Genomic DNA, 13380 nt, shown 5'->3' with positions numbered 1-13380 from the left:
ATAAAGGAATATTTTTATACAGCTGTATATGTGTGTATAAGTACATGAAGTAGCTAGCATTGGAGAGTGGGATACAAGGAGAGTAGGTATATAAAAGCAGGAGCAACACCTTAGTGTACTAAGCTGTTTCCGACGCTAGTCTGCAGCATGTTCTGTGGGATTGCCTTGTTTGTCAATGTGGTAGCATAATTTCCCTCTCCAACCTGCACAAGGCTCTTTGAAAAATGAGAAATTTAAAACTGTTTGAAACCCACGTATACGTATTCTTCCTTATAAAGAAATTTTCACATAGGTTTAGATCTAGCACTTGTTATGAAGTCCTGCATTGTATAAGTGAACTTGTGCTTCTCATTTCATCCTTTATGCAGTGAGTGCAACATGATAAATGGGAATAATTTTGAAACTCTGGAACCAGCTGATTTCTCTCCCTACCTTCAGCATACAACCAGGGTATTTCTGCTGGCTTCCTCCTTCTTCCAGAGATCAGAATGACCTTTACTGCAGCTGTAATGCTGGATTCCTATAGGGATATTGCAGGACCTAGTATTGCTTTATTGGAAAGAAGCAGGGACCATGGCTATCCTGTGGTGTAATGGGCTAACACAAGGAAAAATTTACCACATTTATATTCCTTGAGTACTGAGCTTTCATAGTGGTACTGAGGGAGCCTGTGCTTATCTGCCAGGATGGTCCTTCATGTTTATCTAACCTTGATGTCTACTTAAGGACAGGCTTTGCCTTTCTCTGGTAGTGTTGCAAGGTCCAGTTTTTAAAAGGGTTTGAAGCTAGCTGTGGAAAATTTGTATCCCAAGTTCTGCTTACATTAACAGAAGAAATCAGCTTTGTGAAGCTTGTGCCTGAACTGTGAGTGTGTTTTTACTTTAATTTCCAACATCGTTCACTTTTATGTCTGTGAGCAAACAGTAACTCAGGGCTGTGGTCAGTCTGGGAATCAGCATGGCACATACTGAAGGAAACTAAGTTTTGCTTTGACCAAATGTCCCTCTAGTGAAATCTTTGTGTTTCTTTGGAGAAACCTTTTCTAACATCAAGACATTGATTTATAGATCTAATTTTGCCCCATAATTAATTTATTTCTGAGAGCTCAACTGATAATTCTATATTTTTATGAAAGTACATATGCATGTCATATGGCATGACTAACTGTAAGACAAATTAACATCATTGTATTTAATAATATAGTAATACATCATTAAAATTAAGGTACTTTCTGAAATGACTAGGCACAGATGCAAGATACATGGATCAAAAGACATACTATGTCTTGTGAATGTTGTAAATATATCCTTTCACTTTCTCATTTTTTACTGTTAGAGCTGAAATGCATAGATTTTTTTTTTCTCTTATCTGAATTCAGAGAATTGAACAAAACAGGATCACCTATTTTAAAGCATAGACTGTGGTGTTTTCTCTTTCAAAGAACTTGAATGTAGCAGTGGAGAATCAAGACTGGGAATTTTTCAGATCTGTAGGTTTGTCATCTAGTAGTACCTAGTTGTGATTCATGAAGGCTTTAAGTTTGGATGTAAGTTACACTTTCAACTAATATTCATAAGTATGCTTTATGTTCCTAGAAAGTATTTTACTTTTCTGCCAGAAACAGATGCAAGGCAACAAGGAGAAGCAGAATATTCAAAGCTTGGCCTTCATCCATTTAATAACATAAATAGAATCAGAGATTCCTCCCATTCTAATGAAAACAGACTTAAAAATACGGAGCATCACTCAGATATGTAGCAGCTATCTGAACACAGAATTCCTACTGCAAGAGGATTTCTTTCTTTCAAAGCCATAGGGTAATTATATAGGAAAATAACATTAAAGAAAAGAAACACAAAGAGTAAGAAGAAACTTTAGACAAAAGTGAATAGATATTCCTAAGAGGTAATTTGTAGTATCTTGCTGGCACTGCACAGATGCTCAGGACTAGTGCATTCGAAGTGGATTTAAATTTAATACAAAGAAACAGTCTAAACTGACAACCTGTTGGCATACTGAAAATAATATGTATTTTGAAATTTTGAACTAGTACTGACATCTTTAAAATGATGGCATTCATGGTATCTCCAAACACTGAACAGAGAGAATAGAGATAGAATTTCCTTTTTATCCTGTAGCCACAGGATCTTTATGGAGCCCACAGAGCTGATTTTCATCAAACTTTGTGACCAAAGTGCTTAGGAAACTTTCAAAGTTATAGCCATAGGTCTCTGTCATTCTGCTAGATCATACTTTTCCCAGTGTCTGTATCTGTAGCAGTGTGAATGAAAACCAAATATTCTAAAACTGGGGTAAGGAAAAAGGTAGGATGGATTTTGCTCATGGAAATAACCTGAGATACTTTCTGTCTATTGAGAAACCTGAATATAGGTGCATAATTTGATTGTTGCAAATTTGTTCTTATTAAGTACTTATCCCAAAGAATGTCAGTAGCCTGACCTATTGATAATAGACTTAAATTTCAAGGCACCAGTGCCATTTTGCTCCTGGATTTTTTTAAGTCAGAGTGGCAAAGTGACAGGGATTTTTTTGTTCATCGTTTTTATTTGAAAGTGTTTATACTACAGTTCTTGTGAATCTGAAATTTGTATTGATGGCATCACGGAAAGTTAAGCAGCAACCTTGTGGGTTGTGCTGTTCTTGAGTTGTCATTATCAAGAAAGTTCACGTGGGAATACAGGAAGACAAATTCTACTACATTGCTTGCAGTCCAAATAGGCTGTAATGCTGAACTGGCCTTTCTTGCCCTTCCCCCATTTTGTGTTTCACTATTTAGTGGAACATGTCCAAGACCAGGCAAAGATTGAATGTGTATCTAAACAAAGAGTTGGAAACATTTGTCTTTCAGAAACACATTTGAGACTAAGTCTTTTCTGCACTTGGTACCAGGTGTTGCCCTGCATTTTAATTATATCCAGATTCTTTTTAAGCTTCCCAATAAGTTTCGGGTGTTTGAATTTATGATAAGGTTAATTCACTTCTTTCTTTGATGTTACTCCTGTCTTGTTCTAAGGCTGTAATGTACAAGCTTTCCATATTGGGAAAATGGTAGTTGCCATCCTAACATATACAGAATGTGCTTGCATACTGTGTTTGGGTATATTTAATTAGATATTTATGGAGTAATAGCACAAATTTATTTGTAACTTTTGGTATAAACATAGAACGATTGTTCTTTATTGCTTTACATTGACTCATTTACCGAGACACTTGGAAAGCATGCCTCTCAATTTCCAGTAAATTTATTTATGTGAAGGGATAAAATGTGCAGTATCAGATCACTTCTATGTTGAATTGTCTTTTCTGAGTTGACACTTGTGTCTTTAGTGCCTGTGATGTTTGCTTTTAGACTAGTTGGTCTTTAGTAATTGGTCTTTCTTCTAGAAATAAAATCATTAGACAGTAATAATGAGAAATTGTATGACTCAAAATTCAAATCATAAGGAATGTGCTTCTTTCCCCACCATCTCCATTAAATTTCTTCTTCCAGTATTTGAGAAGGAACATGATTGTTACAATTAATACAAAAAATTACTATTGATATGCTTAAAGTGAAGGGCAGAGATACAAGTTTTAAAGGTTCCTTTTGTTTGGGAGTTTTTTAAACTGCTCCTAGTGAAATGCAGTGATGCAGAATTGGATATTTGCAGAGTTTTCCTACTGGATATTGTTTGATGATACAAGACAGTTTAGAGCTAATCTGTGTCCCTGCATGTTGAAAGAACTGCTGTATGAAGCTTCAGCCTTGCAACAAATATTTAGTTTTACATTGAGGCAGATCAGTGTACTCCATGGTGGGAAAACTGTACTACAGTATGAAATCTGATAATGCCTTTGGAGGACAGTGAGAAAGTGATCTGACCTACAGCAGGCTTGTTAATCTTAGCCTTTTGTGGGGCCTGACTTCATTATAAATACTGAATGAAAGAATTACTGGACAGGAGATTTTTCCAAAATTAGAACTGGAGAGACTAACCTCATGTATATGTTTATTTTAAACCATTTCTGAGGCAGTGGATGCAGTGGGTCAAAACTCTGTGGGCTTGGATAAATATTTTATATTACCTTTAGGGAAGTGCCATGCTGGGGTAGATGGAGTCTTAGAAGAGTTAGGGGATGGGCAAGGAGTTGGCTCATGAGGTGGCAGTAGATCTTGCTGAAAAGATGTTGAACAGTGGAAGGACATTAATGGAGTTCTTGACTGTCAAATTGCCTGAAAATGCAGCTATTGACTCTTTCTTGGTAAAGTAAAAATGTAAGGTTTGAGGCATTATTAACAATAGAAAAGACAGAGGAATATGAGGGAGCAGAAGGGTTATCTTCAACAAGACTAATTGCACTGAGGGAAATCAGTAGTGTAAACAAATAGCTTTCATAAGATGAGGTAATGCTTTTTTAAGCTCAATTTTCAGTTGCAAACAATGGAGGAGAACACTGGCAGTTTGCAGACTGAGCTGATCATGTGTTACTGGTCTGGGAAAGGTGAGCACTATTATGCACCAGGCAGGAATCTTTAGCCAGTGTCAAGGAAGTATTAACAGTGTTAGTCTTGGCATCAAGGCCAAGCTCCAGGGAATGTCACATGTGGATCCTTGCTACTTACAGACAAAAGAGTTACGTTCCAGTCAGGCAGGCATAGAAAGAGCAACTAGGATGCTCTGCAAAAGTCTGGACCTAAGGAAGGAAGAGGCTGTTATGTTTGTTCTAGCTAAACAAAATCCTGCATGCTCTGAATAAGAGCATCAGATGAGTAAATAAATTCCAGGAAGAGAAAAGGACAGAGTTACCAGAAGAGCAAATAAATTAGCTGTATGTTAAATTAGCCTGGAAATTAAAATGATGTGTAGCACTTTGTTCAAGCCCATAAACATACTGAGACCAGGAGATACAGGCTATTTGGTGGTAGATAACTAGTACAGGCTAAATGAGGAAAGTATGACCTCAAAGAGCATGAGAGGTAACTGGTATTGTGTCTGAAGTGGGAATGAATTTCCAAAAGCTTAGGTGGCATTTAACTGTGAGGCTGGCATTGCCAGAAAATAGAACCAAAGCTCTTGCAGAAGAGAGGCACTGGTAGATGTGTTATTTGGTATACTGTCATATTAAAGTGTCACTTTTGTACCAGTCTACTTTGTAGGAGTTAATAAGCTTTCATATTTACCACTCAAGACTAAATCTTCAGTTTATGCAGTTCTTAGAACACACTGGGTCTTGATCACCCCAGCTTCTAAGCATTATGCGAAGTTAAAAATAATGAAGTGTTTTTTTCTCTTAAAAAACGGGTAGCTTACTAAAAATTAAATTAGACTAATGTAAATTCCCCGAATGTACCAAGAAATGGTTATGGTGCAGGCAGAATGTAACCGGTGCTAGTTATGATGGCTTTAAATACTAATTTTTAACCTATCCAACAGAAGGAGAAAATTATTTTGGGAAAGATTTAAATGGAGGTGGATGGCATGTGGTTATGAGGTGACTGATGCAAAACTTTTAATAGTTTTTAATAAGGATTCATAGATGTTAGGAGTATTAAATAAATGGGGGAATTTCTTTTCAGGGTGAAAACAAGCAAACCTCTAGGAAATATTTCTTTTTAGTAGAGAAATGTTCAAGTTCTTAAATCTTAAGAACTTGTATCACTGTAACAGAATAGGCCAGTGTGGAAATTAATTTTTTTTTTTATTATTTTTTCATTGCAGAAAGGCAAGAGCTTTATTAAGAATGTCTTAGCAACTTGCTGTAATGGTTAAGGAGACTTGTTTGTAATGCCCAGTTTAGTGAACAATGTTCGTGTTGTTTTGCCCTCCTGTGGCTGAGAGGAGTAAAGATATAATGTGCTGTATAGCACATGACACATTGTAATATTAGAGTATGCTGGCTATGAAATGAACGTCAAAATTCAAATGCAGTGATGCTTAACCTGTCTCACACCTAGATCTCAAAACTGCTAATGTGCAAAACAGAGAATTGTGCAGTGTGAGCTGTGTGGTAACTTTATTTTTAGGCTTATAGGCTGAATAATAATTAGGGTGTTTCTTAAAACAAAGCCAAAGCTGAGTAAATACAGATTTTCTTAAGAAAAAACCCCAAAACTGAACATCCAACAAACAAACAAAGCAACGACAACAGCAACAGAAAACCTTCAATTTCAGGAATTTTAACAACTGAAGAAGACTTCAACATTTAAAAATGACATTTTGTACTTAGCTTGGATTTCTGGAATGGCTGCTTGATCTAGGCACTGTGGAAGAAACTTCATGCTTTTCGTACCAGGGACCAAGAACTGGAGCCACAAAATAGTGGTGCTGGAAATTGCTTGTGGTGGAAAACATGGAGAGGAGGAAAAGGGAATAGTAGGTAGGTAGGTAGGTAGGTGGAGGAGAATAGCACTGGGCTTAGGGTTGGGAGATACATGGGAAGAGTGCAATGAGAGAATTGTGGCTGCTGAGCAACAATATTGTACCAGGGAGTATGGCTGTATTTACAGGGAAGCAGTGACAAGGCTTAGCAGTTCATGTGTGCCAGGGGAGAGGGAGGGATGCATCTCACAGAGATGTGAGAGGGTGGAGAGAAGGTGAAGGCAACTAAATTGGTGAAGGACCAGCAGCATGAAAATTGAGAAGATAATTAGTAGAAAATAATGTTGCAAAGAAAGGGGACTGAAGGGAATTCGAAGTGTTGAAATTCTGAAAGGAAATTAGTGGAAGAATCTGCCCTCTGTGGTCTTCTCCTGATGAATTTGTAGTGAAACCTGAGATGCCTCAACACTTCCTTTCAATGAAGTGTGTCCCATTCCCTGTAATTACTGCTTTTGGCCGCAGTATAACTTCAGTTGCTCATTTAGCTCATGTCAGAATACCTGTCATAGATGTGCAAATGTGCCTTTAAGTTGTGCATGTGTCATGTGATGTCACTTGAAAGTATTTTAACATTCTGCTTCTAAAAACTCAACCCTGGGCAAACAAATAATACATGTATATTAAGGAAGTGCTGGAGATGGATGTATTCATGTAATGAAATGTCCATTTTTTTCAGAGGGCTAAGATGGCATCTGCTGTTTTCATAGGGCCCTCTTGTGTACATATATGGATAATCCCTGACAGCAAATCTGAGACAATTCTGTCCAACACCAGCAATGAGGTGGGCTGCACTTATGGACAGGTGTACAGCATTGTGGCCATGCGTGAAAAGGAATTCTTGGTTCCATGGCCTTAGCCTGATGCTGAGATTTCATTTTCTAAGCTGGATCCAGGTTTATGATATTTCAGAAAAGAAAATAAATTGTTTTGATCAGTGTCATGGTTTGAATATCCCAAGGACCAGTAACCTGTTTGAAAGGAGAGGAGTAGGAATGTGCAGCTGCAGAGGAAGGAGGAGACAGAGCTGCTGCTGCTTTTGATGGCCTCATGGACTTACAGGCCTGAGTGGGTTCGCATTTATTGTGAGACCTCAACTGTTTGTTGCTAGAGTTAAACAAGATGAAAGGATGTTGGTGAGGAAAGGCTGGTCTTGATTTAAGACAGTTGAGTGTTGCCTGCATTATTTTCTTCGTATGCAACTTTGCTCCTGAAAAATAGGCACAGCTTTTCCCAGGAGGCTAATAGTTGGCTGTTACCTTACCTCTTACCTGGAATCTGGAGCCTGATGTAGAAACACTGAGCATTACAACTGAACTACTAGGAGCTCTGATGTAGCAGTAGGAAGTGTTGGATACTATTCTGTCTTCCAAAATAAGGTAGTCAGGTTGTGCTTGAATCTTTACTCTTCCTTTTGCATCTTTTAAACAGGAAGAATGCTTTTAGGAGACAAGGGAAGACTGTGGAATATTTTATTAATTAAAACACTGAGTTAAAGCAGTGTGGTACCCTGTTCAAGGGGGGAGGGAGGAAAGAAGAAATTAAACTCTTCTGAGCAGGACTTGAATGTTGTATAATAAACAGGGTCTAGAAAAAGAATTGAGTACAATAATGTGTTTTTGTCTTAGGAGTGCAATGAGAGTCTGGAGACATCCACAAAAATGGGGTCACTCTCTTTCTTATACATTCAGTCCTTTGTTTCAAAGGATTCTTTAAGAAATTAAGAAATCTAATGAACAAATCAGAACTTATTTCTTAATAATTTTGTTTCCGATTATAGAGCAAAAAATCTTTTGGGGTCTAAATAATTTTATTATGCTATTTTAATTTTTTATTTTTGCATGCGTGCAGTTTATTTCTGCTGTTAAGAGTGAGATTTGGAGGATCATATGAAAAATTAGTTTGCTATAGCTTATTAGAATAGGCAAGATACCAAGTAAACTGCTTGATTTTTGTTCTGTCCAGCAATTTAAAATATTAAAATTTAGACCTAAAGTGCAATAGCAGCTTTCATGTTTATTGTTGTGTATTAGCATATTGAAGGCTGCAATCTCGTTGAAGAGTTTTGGTTTTTTTTCTGTTTATGTTGTTATTTTTAATAGAATTGGTTCAGTGTTATTTGTCAGAATTTGGATAATCTGCTCTCCGCAATTCCATGGCATGCAGATAATTGTTTGGGTTTGGGAAAAAAATACCATGCTTACACTTCTGTATCTCCACTACCTGTGTAATACCCTGTTGCACCAGTCCTTCTGTGATCCTCATCAGGAGGGACATGTAGCTGAAAGCGTGATGGCTGCAAGGCAGCTGAGTGTGGGGAGTTTGAGGGGCAGGTGGGAGTTCAGGCTGTAGTCTAGGTTCTTGGGGCTCAACTCAACATCTTCCTACTTGTTTTTGTCCCCACTTCAGTGTGCACTGACCTTGCCTTTTGACAGCTGATGTGGAAACAGGGTGAGCTGCTTTGGTGGTGACAACAGGGACCAGCGCAGCCCCAGGTGGCTGTAAACCATCCTTGCAGGCTGCAGCTGTAGAGAATGGCATTGCTTCTAAATATAAGGGAAAACTTTCTTGCTTAAAAGTAAATTGCTGGACTGATCTGAAGAACTTGAGTTCATGTCAGTTCATATTATGAGATTTCAGATGCTTATCTTACTCTGGAAAGAGGGTCGCTTTGATAAAATTCTCTAATTTTTAACTTGTTTTTGGAATAAGGTTCTTATCTGGTTGAGAAACTGTGAACGAATAAATGTGCAGCTATTTTTATTCATGAATTACCTGTTTTTAAAAGCAAATTCATTTGAATTGTATCTGAAAACGTGTAAGTGTTGCAGTGTTTCACTTCAAAAGTTTTCTTGTTTTCAGAAACAAGACACTGGACAGATTTTGTTGGATATGACCTACAACCAGTTGGGTGTGACGGAGAAGGAATATTTTGGTTTACAGCAAAATGAAACTTCTGTAGATTCACCTGTAAGTATAGTAAATAATAAATGTGTGTGCATGTAAATGTGTGAATTCCTATATACATACATATGCATATATATGTATGTATGCACACATTTACATGCACACACATACACATAAATAGTATTTATTTGTAACTATTTTTAATCCATCTAATAGTTTTTCATTTCACAGCGATGGCTTGAACCAAACAAACCTATTAGAAAACAGTTAAAAGGTAAGACTTTTTTTTAATATCTTGATTGTAGCTGTGAAGTCCTGCTTTTCAGTGGTCTTAGGATTAGGATATATACAGTTCTTGTAAATATATCTAGACTGAAGGTTTTATTTTGAGAGCAAATCTTATCTCTGCCAGTCCTCTTCACAGAGTTTTCTACATCTCTCACTGCTACCTGAATTCTAGAAAGACCTGGTAGGTCACTGATTTGTTGCTGTAATAGCATCTGAAGCTGGCTTCTGAGGAGTGTTGAACATTGTGGCCATGAAAGCAGTAGACATAATGTGATGACAGTCAGTTCCTCCTGACAGGGAAGATGAAGTGGGGTTTTGATATAGGGGAGTGGAGCCAGTTTTATGTATAAATTCTGGTAATTTCTTGTCTCAAATACAATAAGAAAAAGAAAAAGTTTGATTTTATTACAAACAACCAAACAAAAAACCACAACACCACACACTTCCAAGTGGATGTATTGTTCTACTATGTCTTGATTTTAAACAGCTTTGGGCAATGCAGAATGCTTGCTTAGTACAGGTTGCCAGTGTCACCCTGCCAGGTAGCAGCTTGGGAGCACTAAATTACACTGTATCAATTTTGTGCTGTGAAACTTGAGCTGTGTTTTTCAGCTTAGTTCTACCATATACTGTGGATTGTTTATGAATTAAAATAGAAGTCCATGAAGTTAGCATGTTGAACTTCATTTCTTGTATTTATGTGTACGATAGAGTTGAGCATTATCCCAATGAAGATGCTTCAAATTTATTTACTGCTTTCTTCTTGTCTAATATCTGTGAAGCAAATATGTCTGAACAATGCCTTTTATATAAAGTAGCATGTAAAAAGTGCTTTAAATGAAGGCATCACATAAACTGAGAGTATTTTCTTTTTGTAGCTGGTGTTGGGAGATCAGGAGAGACCTCTCAGTTTCTTGCAGTTTTGTGAATGAAAAACACATGAGATTTCTGTGTGGTCATTCATGTAATTTTTCTATAAATATAGAAATGAAATCCTTTGGCTCTTTTCTTTTTTTAAACAAAAATTTTATTTGCTCTTCTAAAATATTGCAGGAGGTTTTCCCTGCACCCTTCGTTTTCGTGTAAGGTTTTTTATACCTGATCCTAACACACTTCAGCAAGAACAAACCAGGTAACTTCTGTTTAATGTTTGCTTCAATGAACCTACAAATGTGTAAAGCCCTCCTTTCTCATCTCTACAGCTTGGCAAACTGTGCTTTATAAAGTAAATAATTTCATATAACTTTGTTAAATGTGTTTGGAATTAACAGCTTGATGTGATGTTTGTAATGAATGGTTTCTTCTATACAAAGCTCAAACCTCAAAAAAAAAATCCTTTATCACTTGAAGTACCTGCTCATTGCATATTTTCTAGTTTCTGATCCCTTAATTATTCAGATGCAATGATTAAAAAAATAGTTCAATTATTAAACTGTTGGAGTGCCCTAAGTCTGTATTAGAAATTTTATATCAACACTGAGTCAGTTTTGAACATGTGTAGTAGATTTAATTCTGAGGGTGTGGGAGGGTGGGGTTTATTTTGTTTTAGGAAGAACAGATAACATTTTGTTGTGGGGTTTTTTTTTGGGTTTTTTGTTTGTTTTTTTTAGTTTGCCCATTACTTGTAAGATGCAATGATCTACATAAACTTTTCATTTTTAACCTATTTGAGTTTATTGGGTTGGTGGCATATGTTCAATATAAGCTACTTCAAATAACTTGCAACAAAACGGTCACTGGACACTTGTTTTGTTCAGTGCCCACGATTGGGAATTTAGAATTTATAGGAACCTCTTAATCTAGCATTTTGTAAAGTTTTCATTGTTTGTTAATTTCAGCAACTTGAGAATATGACTCGAACAGCATATTAAATTGTATTTCTTGAAGAAAACTTAGCAAACACCAGTACAGGTCAATAGCTAATCAAGCAATCATAAGCTGTTCTGCAGTTTTTTACTGAAATTATTCAAAGATGTGCTCTTTCTTTATGGTTGTTTACATCTCAACTTTCCAGTATTGCTATCAAGTAACATTGTCACACACACTAATAAAAGCAAGACTCAACTGCTCTTGAAGAGTTAAGAAATTTTTGTCAGCCTATGCTGCTTGAGAAATCTCATGGTCCATTGAGTAGTTCTGAGATAGACTATCACAAGGTGGGCTTTTTTTTTTTTCTTTTTTTTTTTTTTTTTTTTTACAGTTACATCCCAGATAAGTATTCCTAGGAGAAAGAGAGCCTATTTCTGTAATGGTTTGGGTTTTGTAGTGTTCACTCTGGCATTAATACTGTGACCCTGGAGTTGTAGTACAGCCTGACAAAGATCTTAAACTGTTATGAGAGCGAGTGGGTGTATGATTGCATATTTGTAAATGCCACTAAGCTTTATTCATCTGCTTATATAGCTTGCCAGGAAATCTAATAAAATAAAACTAACATGTGTAACCATTTAAATAATAACTTTTAACTTTGAAAATAAATGCTTTATTGTTTGTTTAAACAACAAAAAAAATCTTTTCTAGGCACTTATTCTTCTTGCAGTTGAAGACCGATATTGTGGAAGGAAGGTAATAAGAGGAATATTCAATTTCTCTGTAATTCATTTTAAGATAAAACTAAGCTGGGGGGAGAAAGCACCTTTTTCCAAGGCTAATGTTGTTATAAAATATGTACCCAGTGAAACATTGCTTAAAAGCAAGTCAGTTTGCTAGGAAGTGTTACAAATTTTCACACAACTCACTTATTAAGAACAATTTAGAAGTCTGTTGCGAATGAGCTTAAGATGTTATGTGTCTGTAGATGGTACAGTGTCTGCTTAAGAGATCTTTATGCAAAGTGTGCTGTGCTGTTCCAAATGTAGGAACCTTGTGCCTGCTGTTGAGATCCGGGGGGGGGGGAGTAGCAAAGAGAAGCTCATGCTATCCTTTCTTATGATGTAAGGGTTATGTGTGTTTGTACATAAAAAAAAAAAAACAAACCAAAAAACAAAAAAGAGAGAGAGAGAGGAAAAGAAGGTCTGAGTATTTGTTGCCATATGTAAAAATTTCCTTTAGGTCTTGGCTTTTTATTCTATGGAATCAGATTTAGTCATGAGATTAGAGCTGCCTTTGTGGTTGGCATCTGGTTAATTTGAGTGTTTCTGTCCAATTTTTAAACAGACCAGGCTGCAGTTATTAAAATAATAATGGCCAGAGCCCCATAAAAATCCCTTCTCCTTTTGCTTTCTTGGATAAGGATCCAGCAAGAGTATGTCCCTTTAGGACTGATTTTTTCTATTCTCTGTTTCTATTCTATTACTGTTAGCAACTAGCTTTTAATGTCCAGTCTTACTGTGCTTTGGCAATCAAACTTTATAAGAAAAATATCATATACTCTCTGAAGGAAAATGAATCTTCATGTAGTGAACTAATTGCAGTTCTATCACTAGCAATACATTTATGTAGTCTGTCTAAATAAAAATATTTTCCCCTCTTTCTCCAGGTTGTCATGCCCCATTAATTCAGCTGTTGTCCTGGCATCATATGCAGTACAATGTAAGTAATAACCAATTGTTTATTTTGTTAATAAATATATTTAACCAGCTACCTTCTCTGCTGTTTCGCACTGAAAAATAAAGACATATTTATTTCTTTATCTATTTGTGTGGAATTTTCAAAATGTTACAGGTGCTGCTTTGTAAAGAAGGTGCTGGTTATTACGGCAGCTTTCAGGCAGTCTGAACAGAAAAAGCTTTCTTATTAAGTCTGTCAGAAAAAAAAATTATATACAAGAATAACAGAATAACATTATTTTTATTTATGTGTGGCTGTG

The 13380-nt window shown here is 36.4% G+C and overlaps 1 protein-coding gene across 1 annotated transcript in view; it reads left to right on the top strand.

Moving 5' to 3' along the window:
• The window catches only part of PTPN3 (protein tyrosine phosphatase non-receptor type 3), a 127484-nt gene that overhangs the window by 36008 nt on the left and 78096 nt on the right, over positions 1 to 13380 (top strand). Inside the window, exons 3-7 of the mRNA XM_030445028.1 lie at positions 9240 to 9347; positions 9501 to 9558; positions 10626 to 10704; positions 12093 to 12137; positions 13051 to 13103. Of these exons, the coding sequence (XP_030300888.1) occupies positions 9240 to 9347; positions 9501 to 9558; positions 10626 to 10704; positions 12093 to 12137; positions 13051 to 13103 (343 nt within the window). The remainder of the gene's footprint in view (positions 1 to 9239; positions 9348 to 9500; positions 9559 to 10625; positions 10705 to 12092; positions 12138 to 13050; positions 13104 to 13380) is intronic.

The sequence above is a fragment of the Calypte anna genome, chromosome 2 (assembly GCF_003957555.1).
Source record: "Calypte anna isolate BGI_N300 chromosome 2, bCalAnn1_v1.p, whole genome shotgun sequence".
NCBI classification, from domain to species: domain Eukaryota; kingdom Metazoa; phylum Chordata; class Aves; order Apodiformes; family Trochilidae; genus Calypte; species Calypte anna.
This window is presented reverse-complemented; position numbering and strand designations above follow the sequence as displayed.